This window comes from Ascaphus truei, chromosome 18 (genome assembly GCF_040206685.1).
Source record: "Ascaphus truei isolate aAscTru1 chromosome 18, aAscTru1.hap1, whole genome shotgun sequence".
Lineage (NCBI taxonomy): Eukaryota > Metazoa > Chordata > Amphibia > Anura > Ascaphidae > Ascaphus > Ascaphus truei.
Window position 1 is genome coordinate 35,011,354 of NC_134500.1, and position 27,854 is coordinate 35,039,207.

At 53.8% G+C, this 27,854-nt stretch overlaps 1 protein-coding gene across 1 annotated transcript in view; it reads left to right on the top strand.

Moving 5' to 3' along the window:
- TBC1D2B (TBC1 domain family member 2B) overlaps positions 1-26,223 on the top strand; it is a 31,948-nt gene extending 5,725 nt beyond the window's left edge. Inside the window, exons 3-12 of the mRNA XM_075576166.1 lie at positions 13-146; positions 2,671-2,891; positions 4,907-5,299; positions 17,350-17,460; positions 18,032-18,225; positions 19,028-19,522; positions 19,968-20,085; positions 21,004-21,189; positions 22,344-22,465; positions 24,415-26,223. Coding sequence (XP_075432281.1) covers positions 13-146; positions 2,671-2,891; positions 4,907-5,299; positions 17,350-17,460; positions 18,032-18,225; positions 19,028-19,522; positions 19,968-20,085; positions 21,004-21,189; positions 22,344-22,465; positions 24,415-24,607 — 2,167 coding nt within the window. The 3' untranslated portion in view covers positions 24,608-26,223. The remainder of the gene's footprint in view (positions 1-12; positions 147-2,670; positions 2,892-4,906; positions 5,300-17,349; positions 17,461-18,031; positions 18,226-19,027; positions 19,523-19,967; positions 20,086-21,003; positions 21,190-22,343; positions 22,466-24,414) is intronic.
- Positions 26,224-27,854: the final 1,631 nt, after the last annotated feature.

The following is a 27,854-nucleotide window of genomic DNA, read 5'->3' on the forward strand; positions in this document are numbered from 1 at the left end:
GGGGGAGGGGAGAGAGAACAGGAAGAGCGTATTCTACACTAGCGAAGAATGGGAACTTCTAGACCCAACTCCCAGGGAGCTGGAGGAGTCCTTGCTACACGAGGAACGGAGGAAGCCTCCCGTGGAAGGAGCCAAAGCGAGCGCAGGTACTCTTTCCCCACACCCACCCTCCTCTCTTTTCCCACCCTCTCCTCTCTTTTCCCACCCTCTCCTCTCTTTTCCCACCCTCTCCTCTCTTTTCCAGCCTCTCCTCTCTTTTCCCAGCCTCTCCTCTCTTTTCCCAGCCTCTCCTCTCTTTTCCCAGCCTCTCCTCTCTTTTCCCAGCCTCTCCTCTCTTTTCCCAGCCTCTCCTTTCTTTTCCCAGCCTCTCCTTTCTTTTCCCAGCCTCTCCTCTCTTTTCCCAGCCTCTCCTCTCTTTTCCCACCCTCTCCTCTCTTTTCCCACCCTCTCCTCTCTTTTCCCACCCTCTCCTCTCTTTTCCCACCCTCTCCTCTCTTTTCCCACCCTCTCCTCTCTTTTCCCACCCTCTCCTCTCTTTTCCCCCCTCTCCTCCTCTCTTCTACCCCCCGTTCTCCTCTCTTCTACCCCCCTGTTCTCCTCTCCTGCCCCCCCCGTTCTTCTCTCCTGCCCTCCCCGTTCTTCTCTCCTGCCCCCCCCCCGTTCTTCTCTCCTGCCCCCCCCCGTTCTTCTCTCCTGCCCCCCCCCGTTCTTCTCTCTGCCCGCCCCCCCCCGTTCTTCCCTCCTGCCCCCCCCCGTTCTTCTCTCCTGCCCCCCCCCGTTCTTCTCTCCTGCCCCCCCCCGTTCTTCTCTCCTGCCCCCCCGTTCTTCTCTCCTGCCCCCCCCGTTCTTCTCTCCTGCCCCCCCGTTCTTCTCTCCTGCCCCCCCCCCGTTCTTCTCTCCTGCCCCCCCCCCCCGTTCTTCTCTCCTGCCCCCCCCGTTCTTCTCTCCTGCCCCCCCCCGTTCTTCTCTCCTGCCCCCCCCCCGTTCTTCTCTCCTGCCCCCCCCCCGTTCTTCTCTCCTGCCCCCCCCCCGTTCTTCTCTCCTGCCCCCCCCCCCCCGTTCTTCTCTCCTGCCCCCCCCCCCGTTCTTCTCTCCTGCCCCCCCCCCCGTTCTTCTCCTGCCCCCCCGTTCTTCTCTCCTGCCCCCCCGTTCTTCTCTCCTGCCCCCCCCGTTCTTCTCTCCTGCCCCCCCGTTCTTCTCTCCTGCCCCCCCCGTTCTTCTCTCCTGCCCCCCCCCCCCGTTCTTCTCTCCTGCCCCCCCCGTTCTCCTCTCCTGCCCCCCGTTCTCCTCTCCTGCCCCCCGTTCTCCTCTCCTGCCCCCCGTTCTCCTCTCCTGCCCGTCCCCCCCGTTCTCTCCTGTCCCCCCCGTTCTCCTCTCCTGTCCCGCCCCCGTTCTCCTCTCCTGCCCCGCCCCCGTTCTCTTCTCCTGCCCCCCCCCCTGTTCTCCTCTCCTGCCCCCCCCCCCTGTTCTCCTCTCCTGCCCCACCCCCGTTCTCCTCTCCGGCCCCCCCGTCTCCTCTCCGGCCCCCCCGTTCTCCTCTCGGCCCCCCCGTTCTCCTCTCCGGCCCCCCCCGTTCTCCTCTCCTGCCCCCACCCCCCACCCCCGTTCTCCTATCTTATGCCCCGTTCTCCTCTCTTCCCCGCCCCCGTTCTCCTCTCTTCCCCGCCCCTGTTCTCCTCTCTTCCCCGCCCCCGTTCTCCTCTCTTCCCCGCCCCGTTCGCCTCTCTTCCCCGCCCCCGTTCGCCTCTCTTCCCCGCCCCCGTTCGCCTCTCTTCCCCGCCCCAGTTCGCCTCTCTTCCCCGCCCCCGTTCGCCTCTCTTCCCCGCCCCCGTTCGCCTCTCTTCCCGCCCCCGTTCGCCTCTCTTCCCCGCCCCCGTTTGCCTCTCTTCCCCGCCCCCGTTCGCCTCTTCCTATCCTCTCGTCTCGCCGGGTAGATCAGCTAGTTAGGTATAAACAAAAAGGCCTGCCCACGTAGGTCACCCTTCGTTAAATTGTAACTGGGTGACATTCTCGTCCTCTTTGTTTAGTTATATTAATCAAACAAAACAAAACCCAAGTTAAATATTTTCCAGTTATTTCAAGTAATTATTTGTCAGCTTTCGCCCTGTGTTTACCTTACCCCACATACCTCTGTATAACTTTCCTTTCTATAAAGATCTCACCCCACCCCCCCAACTCCGAGTTCCCCATAAATTCCCCTTTTCTGTAGTTCCAATGGAGAATCCAACATGGCTGACGGCATCGACCAATGGCGTGGCTACTTCTTATTGGCCCACAGACCCTGCGCGACTTGGCAGCCATGTGGGTTTCCCAAGTGGAAGCCCCAGCACTGTCCTTCGTGGGGTCTCCGCTTCTATAAACCAGCCCACGGAGCCTTGGCTATCAGGTGGCCTAGAGTAGGAGTGGCCAACTCCAGTCCTCAATGGCCACCAGCAGCTCAGGGTTTCAAGATATCCCTGCTTCCGCACAGGTGGCTCAATCAGTGGCTCAGTCTTCGACTGAGCCACTGATTGAGCCACCTGTGCGGAAGCAGGGATATCCTGAAAACCTGACTCCTTGCTGGGCCTTGAGGACTGGAGTTGACCACTCCTAGTCTAGAGACACACACACACACACACACACACTTCTCTCTGGGTTGATCCGTTTCTCTCTCTGTGTTTTGGCCATTAGCGGGCGCGGGATTCCCGTTCGACTTCGGCCGCCCCTCTCACAAAGCCCGGCGCCCGTTAAGAGAGATCATGGGATCGAACAAGAACCGCAACAGCAGCGAGTGCAACGCGGTGGAGGCGGTCTCCGGGGGGGACGCCAAGGCTGAATGTGACAGCCACGTCAAGGTTCGAGGCCAGGAGGAGGAATTGGAGAAGCTGAAGAAAGATCTGAACAGCCAAAAGGTGGTTGGATGTTTACCATGTGTTTCTAACCCCGAGAGCCCGGAGGAAGTGGAGTGATTGAGGTTGCCATGGGGACAGTCTACTGCAGGCTTTTGGGCCTATTTAAAAAATATATATTAAAAAAAGACAGGAAAACCGGTTAAAGTGGCAATTCCCGCTCTCTCTTTTTTTTTCATACCCAGGATTGAAGCAGGGGGTCTCCGGACCCCATTAATTTCAGCTCTGAGGACCCCCTGCTTCCGGGGATACAGACCGCCGTAGGGGGCGCCGGTAGCTGCTCCGCTCGGCCACCAAGAATCATGTAATGGCCGCTTTTTAAAGCTCTCACACCCTGCCAACCAATAGGAAGCCGTGATGTCATCAGATGTGGCTTCCTATTGGCCCATGTGACGCGGGAGCTTTAAACTTGAAAGCTCAACTGGAGCGGCTAATGGCACCCCCCACAGAGGCAAGTATCTCTAGAAAGTAGGGGCTCCCTGGGGCTAAAATTAACAAGGTTCAGTTCCGGAGACCCCCTGCTCCAATCCTGGATTTAAAAAAATACATGTTAAGTTATAACGGTGCTTGGATTGCTCCTTTTTAATGCGCTGAAGAGAATCGCGGTCAAAAATATACATGGACAATTGCACCGTTTAGAGAGTCGGTTCCTCCCAGAACCACAGTGACGTGTTTAATAGGTTAGATGTAGGGGATTGGTGCTTTAAGCAACTCCCCCCTCCCACCCCTTTAATGTTGGTATATTGCTCCTGCGCATAACAGACTGCACGGGACTCTGGGGAGAGCTCCATTTTAAACCCCTGGGCGCTTAATCATTAATACGCTTTGATCTCCGGCATGAAGCGTCCGATTTAAAAAAAAAAAAAAAAAAATAGTACATTATCAAGTCGGTGCTTTAAAGAAATCACACGGGTAACACTAATATTTAAAAAAAAAAAAACATTTCTTTGAAAGTTTCTTGATAAACAGCTAAAGGGGAAGACCGATAATTACGAGAGAAGGTAAGAATTACAAGGAGCCGTTAGTTTATTACGCAGGAAGCCGACACGGGAAAATGTTGTTGGAAATGCGCCTGTTTTTGGCGAGCCGATATCTGGCGGCTGTTCTGGAGACCTCGTGATGTTGGCTGAAACCCAATGGAAATATCTGACTGTTCATCACAGGTTTCCTCGGATTTGTCAGCCAAGCGGCCGCTGAATCCAGTGGTCCCGTCCCCCACCCCACAGCTGGAAATAATCAAGGGTTTCCCTGTGAGAGCTATAAATAGTTCCCAAATCATGTGACGCTGGGTAAAAACCCTTCCTTATAGATGTTTAGTCCTAGAATTCCTGCTTGCTACAGAGTGACCTAATGACAGGGACGTGTTTAATGGGTTAAAGGGTCAGTCCCACGTAGGGGCAAAGTGACCTAATGACAGGGACATGTTTAATGGGTTAAAGGGTCAGTCCCGCGTTGGGGCAAAGTGACCTAAAGACAGGGACATGTTTAATGGGTTAAAGGGTCAGTCCCACGTAGGGGCAAAGTGACCTAAAGACAGGGACGTGTTTAATGGGTTAAAGGGTCAATCCCACGTAGGGGCAAAGTGACCTAATGACAGGGACATGTTTAATGGGTTAAAGGGTCAGTCCCACGTAGTGGCAAAGTGGGACCCAAGTGGGAAGCAATCCCTCTGAAAAACACTGCTGCCTGGGGAATAAACAACATGGCGGACAGAAACCAATGAAGTTCCCATTCCAGTCCAATGTCACTGCTCTTGGGGGCGAAGCCAGTACATAGCATGGGTGAGACGCAGGGGATTCTGGTAGAGTAAATGGCAGCTACCGGGTCTCCCTGATTCAGTGACCGATCCTTACGTCTACAGTCTACAGAAGTCGGGGAATTTGGAGATGTTTAAGGAATACATTTTGGGTGATACTCGTAAATTGGCTGAGTTTAGATGGACTGGCTCTTTGTTGAACCAAAGCAATCCCTCTGGCTCTTCAGTGGTTATCTGATAACCATCTTTTGTTCCCCCCCAGGAGCTCGTGAGGCTTTTACAACAATCCTTGAGGTCATCCCAGTACGATAAATATTTTGCCGCCCCCTTCGGTGACGGCTTCTCCAAGGACCAGCTGCAGTTACTGAAGCAGAAGGACATGCAGGTCCTTGAACTGAACGTCCTGCTGGAGAAGTTGACCTTGGAGAAGGACCTTCTGCACCAGGAGGCCAGGGACCTCGAGAGTAGCGCCCGGGAGCTGAAGGACCAGCTGAGTATGACCATGGAGACCATCCAAGCCAAAGACGAGGTCATCATAAGGATATCCAGGCAGCTGAGCGAATATGAGCAGCAATCCCCATCCCCGTCTCCTAGCGAGGGACCGGACTGTCCGATATCTTATCAAAAGGACCTAGAAGAACTGGACAGGCTCAAAGTAAGTGAGTTCAGTTCCATCTGGAATGGTAAATGTTGCCCAGTTATCCCAAGAAAGAAAGGTTACATTTTATTCATGTTTACCTCTAGGAACCTAAACCAGTGAGATTTTGGGATGTTGACCACCCAAAAATAAGGGTTTTGATGAAAGTGTTAATTTAAGCCTGCGAGATTCCACTAAAGTGACGGAGTGAGACTGACTCCAGATCAGAGACTCACAGGGAGTGTGAGGGACATGTCTGATTTCCTCACCTGGTCTCCCGGCTTCAGCGCTGGGATAAAGTGCGGAGAACAGCACAGGATTCATCGCACCAGGAAATCCCTCTCTGCTTCTCATGGGATTTTTCTCATAAATCCGGTGCTGGTTTTACTGTAGATTTTCAGACTTTGGTAAATAGCCGTGTGTGTGTCTTTCCTTTTAGTGCTATTCAAGCTGCTTTGGAGAAATTCTGCTTTATATGAACATTTATTGAAAGTGAAATGAAAAAGAAATGGAGAATGGGGTATATACATGGGCAGAGATCTGGCGCGCACGCATTCAACGCGCACACATTCAACGCACACAACGCGCACACATTCAACGCACACAACGCGCACACATTCAACGCACACAACGCGCACACATTCAACGCACACAACACGCACACATTCAACGCGCACACATTCAGCGCACTCAACGCGCACACATTCAGCGCACACATTCAACGCGCGCACATTCAACGCAAACCGCGTGCACACATTCAGCGCGCACACATTCAACGCGCACACATTCAACGCACACAACGCGCACACATTCAACGCACACATTCAACGCACACAACGCGCACACATTCAACGCACACAACGCGCACACATTCAACGCACACATTCAACGCACACCACGTGCACACATACAATGCGCGCACATTCAACGCACACCACGTGCACACATACAATGCGCGCACATTCAACGCACACAACGCGCGCACATTCAACGCACACAACGCGCGCACATTCAACGCACACCACGTGCACACAACGTGCATACAACACAGATTCAACGCGCGCACACATTCAACACACACAACGCGCACACATTCAACGCACACAACGCGCACACATTCAACGTGCACACATTCAACGCACACCACGTGCACACATTCAACGCACACATTCAACGCACACATTCAACGCACACCACGTGCACACATACAATGCGCGCACATTCAACGCACACAACGCGCGCACATTCAACGCACACAACGCGCGCACATTCAACGCACACCACGTGCACACAACGTGCATACAACACAGATTCAACGCGCGCACACATTCAACACACACAACGCGCACACATTCAACGCACACAATGCGCACACATTCAACGCACACAACGCGCACACATTCAACGCACACCACGTGCACACTTTTAACGCACACATTCAACTCACACCACGTGCACACATACAATGCGCGCACATTCAACGCACACAAAGCGCGCACATTCAACGCACACAACGCGCGCACATTCAACGCACACCACGTGCACACAACGTGCATACAACACAGATTCAACGCGCGCACACATTCAACACACACAACGCGCACACATTCAACGCACACAACGTGCACACAACACAGATTCAACGCGCACACTCAACCCCCCCGCGCACACACTCCGCCCGCGCACACACTCCGCCCGCGCACAACCTCCGCCCAATCCACACGCACACACTCCACACACACACTCCGCCCACTCCACACGCACACACTCCACACACACACTCCACCCTTACGCGCACACACACTCCACCCTTACGCGCGCACACCACCCGCGGGCACACACACACGACCCGCGCGCACAGACTCCACCCGCGCACACACTCCATACCCACACTCCACCCGCGCGCACACTCCACCCGTGCACACACGCACACTCTCCACCCGCACACACACGCACACACCCCCCCCGCACACACACCCCCCGCACACACCCGCACACACTCCACCCGCGCACACTCCACCCGCGCACACTCCACCCGCGCACACTCCACCCGCGCACACTCCACACGCGCACACTCCACACGCACACACTCCACGCACACGCACTCCGCACACACACGCACTCCACCCGCACACAGTCCACACGCACACACTCCACGCACACAGTCCACACGCACACACTCCACGCACTCCACCCGCACGCACACTCCACCAGCACACACAAACGCGCGCACACACACACTCCACCCGCGCGCACACACCACCCGCAGACACTCCACCCGCACGCACACACACATACACTCCACACACGCGCGCGCACACACCCCACCCGCAAGCGCGCACACATACCCCTCACACACACACACACTCTCTACACACACACACACACACTCCACCCGGACACACGCACACACTCCACCCGGACACACGCACACACTCCACACGCACACACTCCACCCGGACACACGCACACACTCCACCCGGACACACGCACACACTCCACCCGGACACACGCACACACTCCACCCGGACGCACACTCCACCCGGACGCACACTCCACCCGGACGCACACTCCACCCGCGCGCGCACACTCCACCCACGCACACTCCACCCGCGCACGCACACTCCACCCGCGCGCGCACACTCCACCCGCACGCGCACACTCCACCCGCACGCGCACTCTCCACCCGCGCGCGCACACTCCACCCGCGCGCGCACACTCCACCCGCGCGCGCACACTCCACCCGCGCGCGCACACTCCACCCGCGCGCGCACACTCCACACGCACACTCCACATGCACACTCCATACCCACACACACACACTCCACACGCACACGCACACGCACACACTCCACCCGCACACGCACGCACACGCACACACACTCCACCCGCACACGCACACTCCACACGCACACACACTCCACACGCACACACACTCCACCCGCACATGCACACGCACACACACTCCACACACACTCCACACACACACTCCACACACACGCACACACTCCACATGCACACACTCCACCCGCACACACACACACTCCACCCGCACACACACACACTCCACCCGCACGCACACACACACTCCACCCGCACACGCACACACACTCCACCCGCACACGCACACACACTCCACCCGCACACGCACTCCACCCACACACACACTCCACGCACACACACACACTCCACCCACACGCACACACTCCACATGCACACACTCCACCCGCGCACACACACTCCACCCGCGCACACACACTCCACCCGCACACACACACTCCACCCGCACACACACACTCCACCCGCACACACACTCCACCCGCACACACACACTCCACCCGCACACACACACTCCACCCGCACACACACACTCCACCCGCACACACACACTCCACCCGCACACACACACACACACACACACTCCATCTGCACACACACACACTCCACCTTCACACACACATACACTCCACCTTCACACACACACACACACACACACACACACTCCACCTTCACACACACATACACTCCACCTTCACACACACATACACTCCACCTTCACACACACATACACTCCGCGCACACACAAACTCCACCCGGACACACAAACACACTCCACCCAGACACACACACACTCCGCACGCACACACTCCGCACGCACACACTCCGCACCCGCACGCACTCCACCCGCACTCCACCCGCACACGCACGCACTCCACCCGCACACGCACGCACTCCACACGCACACACTCCACCCGCACACGCACGCACTCCACCCGCACGCACTCCACCCGCACACGCACGCACTCCGCACGCACTCCACCCGCACACACACACTCACTCCACCCGCACACACACGCACTCACTCCACCCGCACACACACGCACTCACTCCACCCGCACACACACGCACTCCACCCGCACACTCACTCCACCCGCACACTCACTCCACCCGCACACACGCACACTCACTCCACCCGCACACACACACACACTCCACCCGCACACACACACGCACTCCACCCGCACACACACACGCACTCCACCCACACGCACTCCACCCGCACGCACACACTCCACACGCACACACACTCCACACGAACACGCACACACACGCACACACACTCCACCCGCACATGCACACACACTCCACACGCACACGCACACACACTCCACACACACACTCCACACACACGCACACACTCCACACGCACACACTCCACACGCACACACTCCACCCGCACACACACTCCACCCGGACACACACTCCACCCGGACACACACACACACACTCCACCCGGACACACACACACTCCACCCGGACACGGACACACACACTCCACCCGGACACGGACACACACACTCCACCCGGACACACACACACACACTCCACCCGGACACACACACACACACTCCACCCGGACACACACACACACACTCCACCCGGACACACACACACACACTCCACCCGGACACACACACACACACTCCACCCGGACACACACACACACACACTCCACCCGGACACACACACACACACACTCCACCCGGACACACACACACACACACACTCCACCCGGACACACACACACACACACACACACTCCACCCGGACACACACACACTCCACCCGGACACACACACACACACACTCCACCCGGACACACAAACACACACACACTCCACCCGGACACACACACACACACACTCCACCCGGACACACACACACACTCCACCCGGACACACACACACTCCACCCGGACACACACACACACACACACTCCACCCGGACACACACACACACACACACACTCCACCCGGACACACACACTCCACCCGGACACACACACACACACACACTCCACCCAGACACACACACACACTCCACCCGGACACACACACACACACACTCCACCCGGACACACAAACACGCACGCACTCCACCCACACGCACTCCACCCGCACGCACACACTCCACCCGCGCGCACACACTCCACCCGCGCGCACACACTCCACACGCGCGCACACACTCCACACGCACACACTCCACACGCGCGCACACACTCCACACGCGCGCACTCCGCACGCGCGCACACACTCACTCCACCCGCACGCACACACTCCACACGCACACACTCCACACGCACACACTCCACACGCACACACTCCACACGTACACACTCCACCCGCACACACACTCCACCCGGACACACACTCCACCCGGACACACACACACACACTCCACCCGGACACGGACACACACACACTCCACCCGGACACACACACACACACACTCCACCCGGACACACACACACTCCACCCGGACACACACACACACACACACACTCCACCCGGACACACAAACACACACACACTCCACCCGGACACACACACACACACACACACACTCCACCCGGACACACACACACACACACTCCACCCGGACACACACACTCCACCCGGACACACACACACACACACTCCACCCGGACACACACACACACTCCACCCGGACACACACACACACACACACACTCCACCCGGACACACAAACACACACACACTCCACCCGGACACACAAACACACACACACTCCACCCGGACACACACACACACACTCCACCCGGACACACACACACACACTCCACCCGGACACACACACACACACTCCACCCGGACACACACACACTCCACCCGGACACACACACACACACACTCCACCCGGACACACACACACACACACACACACACTCCACCCGGACACACACACTCCACCCGGACACGGACACACACACTCCACCCGGACACGGACACACACACTCCACCCGGACACGGACACACACACTCCACCCGGACACGGACACACACACACTCCACCCGGACACACACACACACACACTCCACCCGGACACACACACACTCCACCCGGACACACACACACACACTCCACCCGGACACACACACACACACACTCCACCCGGACACACACACACACACACACACACTCCACCCGGACACACACACACACACACTCCACCCGGACACACACACTCCACCCGGACACACACACACACACACTCCACCCGGACACACACACACACTCCACCCGGACACACACACACACACACACACTCCACCCGGACACACAAACACACACACACTCCACCCGGACACACAAACACACACACACTCCACCCGGACACACACACACACTCCACCCGGACACACACACACACACTCCACCCGGACACACACACACACACTCCACCCGGACACACACACACTCCACCCGGACACACACACACACACACTCCACCCGGACACACACACACACACACACACACACACTCCACCCGGACACACACACTCCACCCGGACACACACACACACACACACACACACACACACTCCACCCGGACACACACACACACTCCACCCGGACACACACACACACACACTCCACCCGGACACACAAACACGCACGCACTCCACCCACACGCACTCCACCCGCACGCACACACTCCACCCGCGCGCACACACTCCACCCGCGCGCACACACTCCACCCGCGCGCACACACTCCACCCGCGCGCACACACTCCACCCGCGCGCACACACTCCACACGTGCGCACTCCGCACGCGCGCACACACTCACTCCACCCGCACGCACACACTCCACACGCACACACTCCACACGCACACACTCCACACGCACACACTCCACACGCACACACTCCACACGCACACACTCCACACGCACACACTCCACACGCACACACTCCACACGCACACACTCCACACGCACACACTCCACATGTACACACTCCACCCGCACACACACTCCACCCGGACACACACTCCACCCGGACACACACACACACACTCCACCCGGACACACACACACACACTCGACACGGACACACACACTCCACCCGGACACGGACACACACACTCCACCCGGACACGGACACACACACTCCACCCGGACACGGACACACACACTCCACCCGGACACGGACACACACACTCCACCCGGACACGGACACACACACTCCACCCGGACACGGACACACACACTCCACCCGGACACGGACACACACACTCCACCCGGACACGGACACACACACTCCACCCGGACACGGACACACACACTCCACCCGGACACGGACACACACACTCCACCCGGACACACACACACACTCCACCCGGACACACACACACACACTCCACCCGGACACACACACACACACTCCACCCGGACACACACACACACTCCACCCGGACACACACACACACACACACACTCCACCCGGACACACACACACACACTCCACCCGGACACACACACACACACTCCACCCGGACACACACACACACACTCCACCCGGACACACACACACACTCCACCCGGACACACACACACACACACACACTCCACCCGGACACACACACACACACACACTCCACCCGGACACACACACACACACACACACACACTCCACCCGGACACACACACTCCACCCGGACACACACACACTCCACCCGGACACACACACACACACACACTCCACCCGGACACACAAACACACACACACTCCACCCGGACACACACACACACACACTCCACCCGGACACACACACACACACACTCCACCCGGACACACACACACACACACTCCACCCGGACACACAAACACACACACACACTCCCCCCGCGCACTCACACACTCCCCCCGCACTCACACTCCACACACACACACTCTACACACACATACACACACACACTCTACATGCGCACACACACACTCACTCTCTACACACACTCACTCTCTACACACACTCACTCTCTACACACACTCACTCTCTACACACACTCACTCTCTACACACACTCACTCTCTACACACACTCACTCTCTACACACACTCACTCTCTACACACACTCACTCTCTACACACACTCACTCTCTACACACACTCTCTCTCTCTCTACACACACACTCTCATTCTCTCTACATACACACACTCTCTCTCTACATAATGGCGCACAACGCCAAATGGTGAAGCAAGTAATGCTATATATTAGTTATTACAGGGTAATAAATCTGCGTACATCAAAACAGTGGAATAGGTGCATTTAGTGTGTTTCACACAAGTTACCACTCGGCAACTGTTGTCAGAAGAGTCTGCAGCTTGCTTCTCTCAGCGGGGGCGCGACGTTGGTTCAGGAGCAGGATTAATGTCCAAAACCCCTCATCCAGCAGTACATTGCTCCCAAGGGGATTTCCCTTTACAGCAACCAGGCTCCGTTGCAGGTATTGGTGCTTGGTGGGACCGCTCGCGCTTCCAAGCCGTCTGGTGCAGCTCGTGTGGCTCAGCGAGCAGATCCACTGTACGGGGGTGAGACCTCAGCTCTGCAAGGGTACACTCAGCGTGCCACGTTGTCGCTCCGTCACGGGATACTGCGTGATGACGTCACAGTCTCTGCAGCAGCGAGGGAACCGGCAGGGAGGCAGTCAAAGTCTCTCAAAGTCTCTCATATGCCCAAAATTACCACCGGGAGTGATACTAGCAGGGTGAAGCCAATGGAGGCAATGGCAATATTAAGACACTAGATAAAAATCATCCAACATGTTTCGTAGAATAAACTACTTCTTCAGGGAAGACACAAAAAACGACGTTTCGGTCTCCCTTGAGAAAGGTCCCAGTGGGGGACCGAAACGTCGGTTTTTGTGTCTTCTATCAAATCTAGACAATTTATGATTTACTTACCTGCGTGCTGTCCCTTCATGTCGTGTTGCAACCGGTATCGTATGGCCTATATATGTGTGTGTGTGTGTGTGTGTGTGTGTGTGTGTGTGTGTGTGTGTGTATAGACACTCACACACACCCCCTATTTACTCACACACACCCCCTATATACTCACACGTGTATATAATTTGTGACCTGAGCGAGACGTGCCATGTAACAGAATGACGGTGTCCGATGTTTGACCTGCTTGACCTTGTGGCGGTGCAGCCTGATTGCCAGAGCAGCGGTTACTGGCAGGGTCAGTGCTGGGGAAGTGAGCAGGAAGAGACGCCGGATACACACTGTACCCAGCCAACAATAAGCCACACGTACTGTGTGTCTCTGAATTCCCCTCCAGCAGTGACCTCATTACACCCAGATATCTGATAGGGGATTAATGCTGAGCTCCAAAATAAAGGGGCACGTCCAGGACTAAAAATGTAACCTATTAAACACGTCCCTGTCATTAGGTCACTTTGCTCCTATGTGAGACTGACCCTTTAACCTATTAAACACGTCCCTGTCATTAGGTCACTTTGCTCCTACGTGAGACTGACCCTTTAACCCATTAAACACGTCCCTGTCATTAGGTCACTTTGCTCCTACGTGGGACTGACCCTTTAACCCATTAAACACGTCCCTGTCATTAGGTCACTTTGCTCCTACGTGAGACTGACCCTTTAACCTATTAAACACGTCTCTGTCATTAGGACATTTTGCTCCTACGTGAGACTGACCCTTTAACCCATTAAACACGTCCCTGTCATTAGGTCACTTTGCTCCTACGTGGGACTGACCCTTTAACCCATTAAACACATCCCTATCATTAGGTCACTTTGATCCTACGTGAGACTGACCCTTTAACCCATTAAACACGTCCCTGTCATTAGGTCACTTTGTCCCTACGTGGGACTGACCCTTTAACCCATTAAACATGTCCCTGTCATTAGGTCACTTTGCCCCTACGTGGGCCTGACCCTTTAACCCATTAAACACGTCCCTGTCATTAGGTAACTTTGCCCCTACGTGGGACTGTCCCTTTAACCCATTAAACACGTCCCTGTCATTAGGTCACTTTGCCCCTACGTGAGACTGACCCTTTAACCTATTAAACACGTCCCTGTCATTAGGTCACTTTGCTCCTACGTGAGACTGACTGTTTAACCCATTAAACACGTCCCTGTCATTAGGTAACTTTGCCCCTACGTGGGACTGACCCTTTAACCCATTAAACACGTCCCTGTCATTAGGTCACTTTGCTCCCACGTGGGACTGACCCTTTAACCCATTAAACACGTCCCTGTCATTAGTCACTTTGCTCCCACGTGGGACTGACCCTTTAACCCATTAAACATGTCCCTGTCATTAGGTCACTTTGCCCCTACGTGGGACTGACTGTTTAACCCATTAAACACGTCCCTGTCATTAGGTCACTTTGCCCCTACGTGGGACTGACCCTTTAACCCATTAAACACATCCCTGTCATTAGGTCACTTTGCTCCTACGTGAGACTGACTGTTTAACCCATTAAACACGTCCCTGTCATTAGGTCACTTTGCTCCTGCGTGGGACTGACCCTTTAACCCATTAAACACGTCCCTGTCATTAGGTCACTTTGCTCCCACGTGGGACTGACCCTTTAACCCATTAAACACGTCCCTGTCATTAGGTCACTTTGCTCCTACGTGAGACTGACCCTTTAACCCATTAAACACGTCCCTGTCATTAGGTAACTTTGCCCCTACGTGGGACTGACCCTTTAACCCATTAAACACGTCCCTGTCATTAGGTCACTTTGCCCCTACGTGGGACTGACCCTTTAACCCATTAAACACGTCCCTGTCATTAGGTCACTTTGCCCCTACGTGGGACTGACCCTTTAATCCATTAAACACGTCCCTGTCATTAGGTCACTTTGCTCCTACATGGGACTGACCCTTTAACCCATTAAACACGTCCCTGTCATTAGGTCACTTTGCCCCTACGTGGGACTGACCCTTTAACCCATTAAACATGTCCCTGTCATTAGGTCACTTTGCCCCTACGTGGGACTGACCCTTTAACCCATTAAACATGTCCCTGTCATTAGGTCACTTTGCCCCTACGTGGGACTGACCCTTTAACCCATTAAACACGTCCCTGTCATTAGGTCACTTTGCCCCTACGTGGGACTGTCCCTTTAACCCATTAACCACGTCCCTGTCATTAGGTCACTTTGCCCCAACGTGGGACTGACCCTTTAACCCATTAAACACGTCCCTGTCATTAGGTCACTTTGCTCCCACGTGGGACTGACCCTTTAACCCATTAAACACGTCCCTGTCATTAGGTCACTTTGCCCATACGTGAGACTGACCCTTTAACCCATTAAACACGTCCCTGTCATTAGGTAACTTTGCCCCTACGTGGGACTGACCCTTTAACCCATTAAACATGTCCCTGTCATTAGGTCACTTTGCCCCTACGTGGGACTGACCCTTTAACCCATTAAACACATCCCTGTCAGGTCACTTTGCTCCCACATGGGACTGACCCTTTAACCCATTAAACACGTGCCTGTCATTAGTTTCAAGGTTTTTGTGATTCACGGCTGTGTCTTTTGTAAGAATCGGTTTCCTACTTCTGGTGCAGAATCCTACACCTACCATTTGGCAAATCTCTGTGTGCAGATAAACAGAAGTAGCTGCATACATGTAAGTTGAGCGTTTATAACAAATTTGAGCAGACTGGGTGGAATTGGAAACTCCCATCGTTCTGAACGTGTAACGAGTGAGGCGGTCTGAACCGAACGAGAACAAAATGCCCTTGAAAACCCGGCAACAGTGTTAATATTGTAGTAAATGTGCAAAGTAAATGGCTTGTCTTGGGCATAAGATGTTCAGGACATGCGAGGAGGAGCGAGATAAACTCAGAACAATACCATTGTTTACAGAGACTGGGACCTCACAGCCAATAAATACAATTTGGCCAATATCGCTTTCACATGAACTCATTGACTTTTTGCTGTATATTCTTTAGGTAACTCCATTTTATTATTGCCTCCAGAGGAATAATTGTTTATTTTTGTACAGTTTTCTCCACCCCCATAATAATCCAAATGTTACAATCGGATATATTTTTTTTGTGTTTGTTCATTGCTGATCTTGGAAAATAATCCCACTCCCGCCACCATCCTGTGTATAACCTCATGGCTATGAATATTCAAGTATCTCAGGCGGAAGGCAGCCAGCAAACATCCCACTTTGATCGCGTGTACAAATCCGATGGGTCTCTCTTCCCCCACAGGACAGCCTTCAAGGTTACAAAGCGCAGAACAAGTTTCTTAACAAGGAGATTCTGGAACTTTCCGCCTTGCGGAGAAACGCAGAGGGGCGCGAGCGGGAAGTGGAGGCCAAGGTGAGAACGGAAATACATAAAGGGTGTATAAAAAACAATAAAAAGTTCAGGAGGAAATTCGGAGAGGGGGAGAAGTGCCAGAAGAAGACATTCTGTGACGCTGGATGGTCTTCACGGAACGGGTGGTGGATCCGTGGTAGAGCCTCCAAGCTGAGGTGATAGGGGATTCAAACATGCTTGGGATAAGACATCCGGCTGAGTACGAAAGAGCCAAAGGTCATATAGGTCTGAGGTTTTACAGGAGAATGGGCAGACACAGGGTGGGACGCGTGTTATTATCTGCCGTCACATTCTACATTTCTGTGTGTACAGTTACTTTATTGTTGTCATCCAATGGGGGAAGCGGCGTTTGAGAGCGTTAGTTAGTACATTATAGGGGTAGTGGCTGATTTTCTTGGGATGTATAGACCAAAGGGCGGCCAACTCCAGTCCTCAAGGGCCACCATCAAGTCGGGTTTTAAGGATATCCCTAATACCTGGCCTGTTGGTGGCCCCTGAGGACTGGTGTTGGCCCCCCTTGGTTATAGACTAACTGAAGACATGTTGTTTCCTGCTCCCCTTCCATCCTCAGTATTTGAACCTTGAGGCCAAGCTGTGTCAGATCGAGAGTAAGTACCTGGTCCTTCTTCAGGAGATGAAGACTCCCGTGTGTTCCGATGGTCCGGGGCCCGCCAGGGAGGTTGTGACTCGGTTGTTAGAAGATGCTCTAAAAGTAGATAGTGCTGAGCATCCAGAATTCGCCTTCATCAGACCACACCCGGTCAGGTAAGGGGACACTCTGGCAGCCATGTTTAAAGGGTCTATCCCATGTCGGAGAAACGAGACCCAATGACTGTGACGTGTTTAATGAGTTAAAGGGTCAGTCCCATGCAGGAGCAAAGTGACCCAATGACCTTGTGTGTGTATCTCTATCTCTCTCTCTCTATTTACCAGTACCACCCAAAATGTATTCCTTAAACATCTCCAAATCCCCCGACTTCTAACCGGCTGTAGACGGAAGGATCGGTCACTGAATCAGGGAGACCCGGTAGCTGCCATTTACTCTCCCAGAATCCCCTGCGTCTCACCCATGCTATGTACTGGCTCCTCCTCCCAGAGCAGTGAGAGCTGTGACATTGGACTGGAATGGAAGCTTCATCGGTTTCTGTCCGCCATGTTGTTTAATCCCCATGCAGCAGTGTATTTCAGAGGGACTTTCATCCACTTTGCCCCTATGTGGGACTGACCCTTTAACCCATTAAACACGTCACTGTCATTAGGTCACTTTGGTCTCGTCCTCTCACTCGCTCTCGTCCTCTCACTCGCTCTCGTCCTCTCACTCGCTCTCGTCCTCTCACTCGCTCTCGTCCTCTCACTCGCTCTCGTCCTCTCACTCGCTCTCGTCCTCTCACTCGCTCTCGTCCTCTCACTCGCTCTAATCATCATCTCGCGTGCGCTCTGACAGACGAAAAGGTTAATTTCTGGTGTCCCTTTGATGTCCAAACATAGAGGTGAGCAGGGATACTTGGCATCACTATACCTTGCTGTGCATTTACTTAACTTCCAAATTCCCCCTCCTCTCCTGCAGTGAATACGACATCTATGGCTTCCAGATCCTCCCCGAAGACGACGAGGAGGAGATGCTGGTGGCGAAGGTGAGGGCCCTCGACCTGAAGACTTTGTCCCTGACGGAGAACCAGGAGATCTCCACCGTGGTGAAGTGGGAAAACTACTTTGCCACCACGGTGAACCGCGAGATGGTGTGTTCCCCGGAGCTCAAGAACCTGGCGCGGAACGGGATCCCCCACGAGCACCGTTCGAGAATGTGGAAGTGTTTCGTCAGCCTGCACATCCGGAAGCTGAAGGACGGAGCGGCGCCCGGCTACTTCCAGAGCCTGCTGCAGAACGCGCTGGAGAAGCAGAACCCAGCGTCCAAGCAGATCGAGCTGGACCTCATGAGGACGCTGCCCAATAACAAGCACTACGCGTCGCCCACCTCCGAGGGCATCCAGAAGCTGCGCAATGTCCTGCTGGCTTATTCCTGGAGGAACCCGGACATCGGATACTGCCAGGGGCTGAACCGGTGCGGGGAGAGTCGTTCTGTAGTGTCTTCCACTGCAGTGTACCTGCTCAAGTTTGTGTGTGTTTCAGAGACTCGCACATTTGTGTGTGCATCTTAGTGTAGGACTTGTGCCCATGAATGCCGCGTGTGTGGGACTCGCACACATGAATGGGGCTGTGTGTGACTAGCACACAAGAATGTGTGTGTGTGTGTGTGTGTGTGAGCGCGCACACACGTGCTTGTGTAGGACTCGCACACATGAATGGTGTGTGTGTGTAACACATGAATTAAAAACAAAGTGTGTGTGTGTGTGTGTGTGTGTAGGACTCGCACATACATGAATCGTGTGTGTGTGTGTGTGTGTAGGACATACATGAATCGTGTGTGTGTGTGTGTGTGTGTGTGTGTGTGTGTGTGTGTGTGTGTGTAGGACATACATGAATGAGTTTGTGTTGGTCTGTTCCAGGCTGGCGGCGATTGCCCTTCTGTACCTGGATCAGGAAGATTCCTTCTGGTGCCTGGTCACTATCGTGGAGGTGTTTATGCCGCGGGATTATTACACCAAGACGCTGCTCGGGTCCCAGGTAACGCCGATCTGTCACTTTTCTATCGAGGGACAAAGGACGTATAAAACCCTTTCCCTGCAGAGAGGGGAACGCAATGCTGCGCCCCCCGTGGAGCCCTGGCACGCGCCCCCCCCCCTTCTGGGTATACGTTACTATATATTTTGGAAATGGTATACGTTACTATAAATGGTATACGTTACTATAAATGGTATACGTTACTATAAATGGTATACGTTACTATATATTTTGGAAATGGTATACGTTACTATATATTTTGGAAAGTTGTGGGTCTGTTCGCTGCATTTGGACGCCTCTTCAGATCTCGTAATCACATGTAACATGATGGTTCCTGAGATCAAGGAGCAGGTTTTTGTCTCGGGTACCACAGAACACCTGATCACATCCCTCCTTCCTCAGGCTGCCGCTTAATCTGGGTCTCTGATAATCCAATGTGCAACATTAGCAAAGATACAGGAGCAGCCCCAGTTCCTCCCGCCGCGCGCGAGATCAGGGACGAGAGTGCAACGTCCCGCACACACTCGCAGCGTTAGACCCGCGGCGGCCAACTCCAGTCCTCAAGGGCCACCAACTGGTCAGGTCTTGGGGATATCCCTGCTTCAGCACAGGTGGTGCAGTCGAAGACTGAGCCACTGATTGTGCCCCCTGTGCTGAAGCAGGGCTATCCTTAAAACCTGGCCAGCTGATGGCCCTTGAGGACTGGAGTTGGCCACCCCTGTCTTTAGAGGCTCTCGATCGAACACTTTAAGACCTCGGAGGCAATGAAGTGATCCACTTAGAAATCTCAGTATTTTGGGGGGGGGTTTCTTTGACTGTCCGAGTAACGCCCGGGTACGTTCAGCTAGTAATATACACGTGGATGTCTGTGTACGTATAGATGGGTATGAAGCTCCTATGACCACCGTCTCTCGTTGGCAGGTGGATCAGCGTGTCTTCAAAGACCTCATGTGCGAGAAGCTGCCTCGTCTCAGCGCTCACTTTGACCAGTACAAGGTGGACTACACGCTCATCACGTTCAACTGGTTCCTGGTGGTGTTTGTCGACAGTGTGGTCAGCGACGTCTTCTTCAGGATCTGGGACTCCTTCCTGTACGAGGGCTCCAAGGTGAATCTCTCGCCCCCATCCTGGTGTTAAGCGTGCGCTTCCCACTCCCCTACACGTTACGATAAAGGAGACACTGCCAATGCTCTCAGATTTGGGGGGCCGTCTCATAGCCTTAAATGGCGCCCGCTAATATGCGAGGGTCCCAAGTCTCTCTGGTTTAGGTCGTCTCAAGGTCACCACTACGGCCGTTTATCCCATACAGCGCTCCTTTTTTTAACAATAGAACGGGTAGTAACATGGCACATGTTCTTGTATATAGTACGGGCAGTGTACACAGGGCTATATGTCTTGGACATGCAACAGGTTGGAGAGTGATGGGGCGAGTCTTGGAGTATATAGAGTACGTTTTATCAGTGATGTGTCCTGCGTCTCTCTGCTGTCCGGCGGTCACCTCCTGTGATGGACGTCACAGGTCCCTCTGTGTGCCGCCATGTTCTGTGTCCTGCGTGTCTCTGCTGTCCGGCGGTCACCTCCTGTGATGGATGACGCGGGTCCCTGTGTGTGCCACCATGTTCATTGCCCCGCGTCTCTCTGCTGTCCGGCTGTCACCTCCTGTGATGGATGACGCGGGTCCCTGTGTGTGCCGCCATGTTCTGTGTCCTGTGTCTCTGCTGTCCGGCTGTCACCTCCTGTGATGGACGTCGCAGGTTTCTGTGTGCCGCCATGTTCAGTGTCCTGCGTCTCTCTGCTGTCCGGCTGTCACCTCCTGTGATGGGCGTCGCGGGTCCCTCTGTGTGTGCCGCCATGTTCTGTGTCCTGCGTCTCTCTGCTGTCCGGCTGTCACCTCCTGTGAGGACATTCCTGGCTCTGCCGGTGACAGCAGGACGGGTGTTGAATAGACGGGGATATTAATATAAAGTTCCCATGTCAGAGGGAGTTTCTTTATCAGCGACGTGTCCCCAGTGTTAGAGGTATCTCTGCTGCTGGGTCAGTGACATCGTATCTTTCTGACTGTCACACCTGGAAATTCCTGTACCAATAGTGGAATCACAGTGACAGCACCGGGACTTCCTGTTCTTCTTTTTATTAATGCTTAAAACTTCAATCTGCTTTCAGAAAAAAGAACAAACACTAATGTTTTATTTAAAAAATAAAGACTTAAAATAGGATATTTTGGTTGTAACTGTTTTTTCTCCAAACCTTTTACATTTTAGGTGATTTTCCGCTTTGCTCTGGGATTATTTAAATACAAAGAGGAGGAGATATTGAAGCTGCAAGACTCGATGTCCATATATAAGTACTTGCGATACTTCACCCGTACCATCCTCGATGCCAGGTGAGTCCCGTGCTAGAGACCGGCATCAAAGGGTTAATCCGTCTGCGGCCAGAGAGAGGAAAAGTAATAGGACTACGTGGGACTGACCCTTTAACCCATTAAACACGTCCCTGTCATTAGGTCACTTTGCCCCTACGTGGGACTGTCCCTTTAACCCATTAAACACGTCCCTGTCATTAGGTCACTTTGTCCCTACGTGGGACTGTCCCTTTAACCCATTAAACACGTCCCTGTCATTAGGTCACTTTGCCCCTACGTGGGACTGACCCTTTAACCCATTAAACACGTCCCTGTCATTAGGTCACTTTGCCCCTACGTGGGACTGACCCTTTAACCCATTAAACACGTCCCTGTCATTAGGACACTTTGCCCCTACGTGGGACTGACCCTTTAACCCATTAAACACGTCCCTGTCATTAGGTCACTTTGCCCCCCCCTGACTGTCTTTAGCTGGATCGCACACAGGGGGGTATCCATGGCAGTGACACACACACTGGGGGGTTGTTATCCGTGGCAGTGACACACACAGGGGTGTATCAGTGGCAGTGACACACACACGGGGGTGTATCAGTGACAGTGACTCACACACGGGGGGGTGTATCAGTGGCAGTGACACACACGGGGGGGGTGTATCAGTGGCAGTGACACACACACACAGGGGGGGGGGGGGGGGTGTATCAGTGGCAGTGACACACACACACACGGGGGGGTGTATCAGTGGCAGTGACACACACGGGGGGTGTATCAGTGGCAGTGACACACACACGGGGGGTGTATCAGTGGCAGTGACACACACACACGGGGGGGGTGTATCAGTGGCAGTGACACACACACGGGGGGGTGTATCAGTGGCAGTGACACACACGGGGGGGTGTATCAGTGGCAGTGACACACACACACGGGGGGGTGTATCAGTGGCAGTGACACACACACGGGGGGGTGTATCAGTGGCAGTGACACACACGGGGGGGTGTATCAGTGGCAGTGACACACACACACGGGGGGGTGTATCAGTGGCAGTGACACACACACACGGGGGGGTGTATCAGTGGCAGTGACACACACTGTTATTGTATTGAGGTCACACAGCACAGGGCATCTCTGACACGGTCACAGAACACAATGCAGCCTCAGCAGGAAGGGGCGGGGCCCGGGAGAGCACTTCCTTATGTTAACCCTTTCCTGTGCACCACGGGGCAGGAAGAGACGGGGCCGGGAGAGCACTTCCTTATGTTAACCCTTTCCTGTGCACCACGGGGCAGGAAGAGACGGGGCCGGGAGAGCACTTCCTTATGTTAACCCTTTCCTGTGCACCACGGGGCAGGCTTATTCTGTTTTTTAAGTTTAGGATTTTAATTACATGTCATTAAATTATGTATTTAATGACCATATTGAATTTTATATATATTTATATTTCTTTTTCTTGTATAGAACAGATGCAGGGTATATAGCATGTTGTATCTGCCCCACAGAGCTTACCATCTAATTTTAGTGTCCAAAGGAGATAGTAGCTTGGGTTTAATATTTTACAGCGGAGTTTAGTGTGTGTATTAATATGTATTTATAATATGTGTGTATTAATATGTATATATAATGTGTGTGTGGCGATATATATCACAGGACTTGAAAAAAAATGCAAAATAGTGATTTATTTCATCAGCGTTTCACCTTCTACACAAGCGTTTTTTCAAGACAAAAGATGCAGGTGACCGAGGTGTAATAAATACCCCCGAAGACCGCCCGCAAACCGAACAAACAAAGTGCGCTAGATACACTGCCCGTCCCCCCCCCCGACCCCCCACCCTCCTGTATGGCGCACGATGTGTGCGCGTGTGTATAAATATACATACCTGTATCTATATTCCCTGGTAGAATGTCTTTGCAAAGCGTTGCTCGCCCCTCTGGCAGAAAAGGGGTTAACCTAAAAAGTATCTTCTCCCCTGTCTCAGGAAACTCATCAACATCGCCTTTGTGGACATGAATCCTTTCCCCCTGCGTCAGATCCGCAACCGCCGGACGTACCACCTGGAGAAGGTCCGGCTGGAGCTGTCCGAGCTGGAGGCCATCCGCGAAGACTTTATCCGGGAGCGCGAAACCAACCTGGAGCGGCGCGATCTCATCAGCGACGATGAGGACAACTGAGACGCGGAGCAGCGTCGCCGTTTACACAGGGACCCTCCGCCAGCCCCGCGCTCCCGGGCGAGGAGAGCCCCGGGGAGACTTTGGGAATAACGCTGGTCGTATTTCTGAAACGACAAGCTGGTGTCTCCTCCTGAGGTCCTGTCAAACTCTCTCACCTATGTAGAACATCGGACTTCAGTGGTAACCTACGTTATAAGGTGTCCGCTGTTATTCTTGGGCCTCGCATTTACGACTTTGTTGAGCGCTTGACGATACGTATTTGCACACTTGACGTGTTCTGGAGCTGAAGTCGTCGCACGACCTGTCTCGAGACGTCAACTCCAGAAATGAAATGGGCGGCCACGGTTCCGGATGGGTTTGTTCTAGTACCGGAGTCTGCATCAGGTCCACTCCAGAAAAGGGAGCGCACACTCGGCGTTCAGGCTGTGGAGTTTCTGGAGACGATGCGGTCGTGTTGTGTTCCACGACCTCCTATCCAGAAAGAAAACCTTTCCGCCTGAGCTTGGAAAGTGTTCTAGAACAAATGATGTCACCAGGACGTTCTCTGACATCACATCCAGAAACCAGGGGGGGGGGGGGGGTGGGAGTTCAACGATGTGTTCTTTCTAGAGCTGATGCTATCACATCTGGTCACTTTTTTTTTTAAACATTTTTTTATTGACTTTATTTCATATTTAGTGAGCACTTTAAAGACAAATATCTAGAATAGTTTGTCTGAGCACTTAAACATTCATACATTTGCTTTAGCATATATATATATATATCTCACTTGTGAGCACATTCACATGTCTTAGACAGATCTGTAACCCTGCCTATCAACCATTATCACCTCGCATACAGTGCTCCCACTGCAGCAAGGGATTCTGGGAAATTACATGTAAATGAGCACACAATGTGTCACCTTTAGCCTGGAATATCCATTTACATGGAGCCCATTTAAGCTGATGTATTGCCGTTCACACAGCTTTTAAACGCAGCATGGGACTAGCAAAGCAAGTTTACATACATATATACACACACACTCATTTATTTTTTTATCTAAGACTTGCTGCCATATTTTCGTTCTGCGAAGTCTTGCTGTCTGTTACCTGTAGGACACGCTGGTTACACTGTGCACACCTGTATTTTGTTACCGCCTCTGCTATGTATACTCCTGGGTAGGGGGAGCAGTATTTTATAACAAACAAACACTTCATTCTTTTGCTGTCTGGAGCCATGAAACGGTTAAACAGAGCGTTGCTGGCTTCTCCTGTGACTGAAGGGTTAAACCTCTTTGAACGACTCCCGCGTGATCCCCGCGTCTCCCCTCTCCGGGGCGTGTGTCTTTTTCGCTTTGAAAGTGCAGGACGCGAGTCTGCGCTGGAGATGGCGTCATCGGGCGCCGGATCGATGGCCTCGCATTCAGAATGGCGCCTCGCAAACATACTCGCGGCGATTCATCGGCTTCGCTTCGGCGAGCCGTTTTCATGAATACCTCGGTCACCTCGGGCGGGGCCTTCGGCGACCGACGCCTTCATTTCCCAAATCCGACACCTAGAAGTATTATTAAATCCTGTATTAAAGTCAGTGTGTAAGCCTGGAGACCTGGGAGGGGGGGGGATATCTCTGTGTGCTGAGACCCGGGAGAGGGGGATATCTCTGTGCTGAGACCCGGGAGGGGGGGATATCTCTGTGCTGAGACCCGGGAGGGGGGGATATCTCTGTGTGCTGAGACCCGGGAGGGGGGGATATCTCTGTGTGCTGAGACTCGGGAGGGTGGGATATCTCTGTGTGCTGAGACTCGGGAGGGTGGGATATCTCTGTGTGCTGAGACCCGGGAGGGGGGGATATCTCTGTGTGCTGAGACCCGGGAGGGGGGGATATCTCTGTGTGCTGAGACTCGGGAGGGGGGGATATCTCTATGTGCTGAGACTCGGGAGGGTGGGATATCTCTGTGTGCTGAGACTCGGGAGGGTGGGATATCTCTGTGTGCTGAGACCCGGGAGGGGGGGATATCTCTGTGTGAGACCCGGGAGGGGGGGATATCTCTGTGCTGAGACCCGGGAGGGGGGGATATCTTTGTGCTGAGACCCGGGAGGGGGGGGATATCTCTGTGTGCTGAGACCCGGGAGGGGGGGATATCTCTGTGTGCTGAGACCCGGGAGGGGGGGATATCTCTGTGCTGAGACCCGGGAGGGGGGGATATCTCTGTGCTGAGACCCGGGAGGGGGGGATATCTCTGTGCTGAGACCCGGGAGGGGGGGATATCTCTGTGCTGAGACCCGGGAGGGGGATATCTCTGTGTGCTGTTTTCATTCATTTTATACGCACAGGCCAGTTTATTTTGTATTGGCGCTGCAAGTTATTTTCACGCTGTAAATAACGTGACGTAAACTATTTTTATATATACACGCGTAGGTACGGATCGGGGGTTAACCCTGCCGCGGCCGGGCGGTTCCGCGCCTTATTGCGGAATCATGCCGTGGTGGGCTGTTGGCGGTGAAGGGGTTAATCTGGGCCGCTGTAAATGGCGCCGTCGGCGGTTTTTCTTTATCCCGCGGCCGGAATGGACAGCTCTGTCGGACCCTGGAAAAGATTCGGCGGTTTCCCTGCGGCGGGTGGAATGTAAAGTGGGCGTCCGGCGCAGGGACACGGGACTTTCAGGCGCCGGTTGCGCGATTCTCACTGCCGCAGTTTTCAGTATTTCCGTTTATTTCTTGATCTGTAATAAAATAATGTACAGTATGGGGAAATACTGTATGTGCTCTCATTTTCAGTAGGAAGGACACAAACACTCCCCCGCACCCCCCTCCCTGTGTGTGTGTGTGTATATATATATATATGTGTGTATATGTACAGTATGAATGTATACTTACATACATACACATAATATAGTAAAGTTATGGTGGGTAAAAAAAAGTGACAAAAACCCTCCACAGTAAAGCATATAGCAAATGGAAATATTACTGTGTGCTCACTTGCATGTCTTAGGCAGGCCTGCAACCCCGCCGTTCCCCATTATCACCCAGCACACAGCACTTCCACTGCAGCAAGGGATTCTGGGAAATTACATGTAAATGAGCACACTGCCACCTTTGCTTCAAAACTATTCAACATGGTTCCCTATAGGCTTAAGCTTGCTGCATGGTCACAGCTTTGAGCACAGCCTGGGTTAAGATGCATAGTCAGTAAACCCACTCACAGAGAGCTGTTTTGACCCTAATGGGTCTCCTCAGTGTGGGGTTGGTTATACTGGCTTTGCACAAAT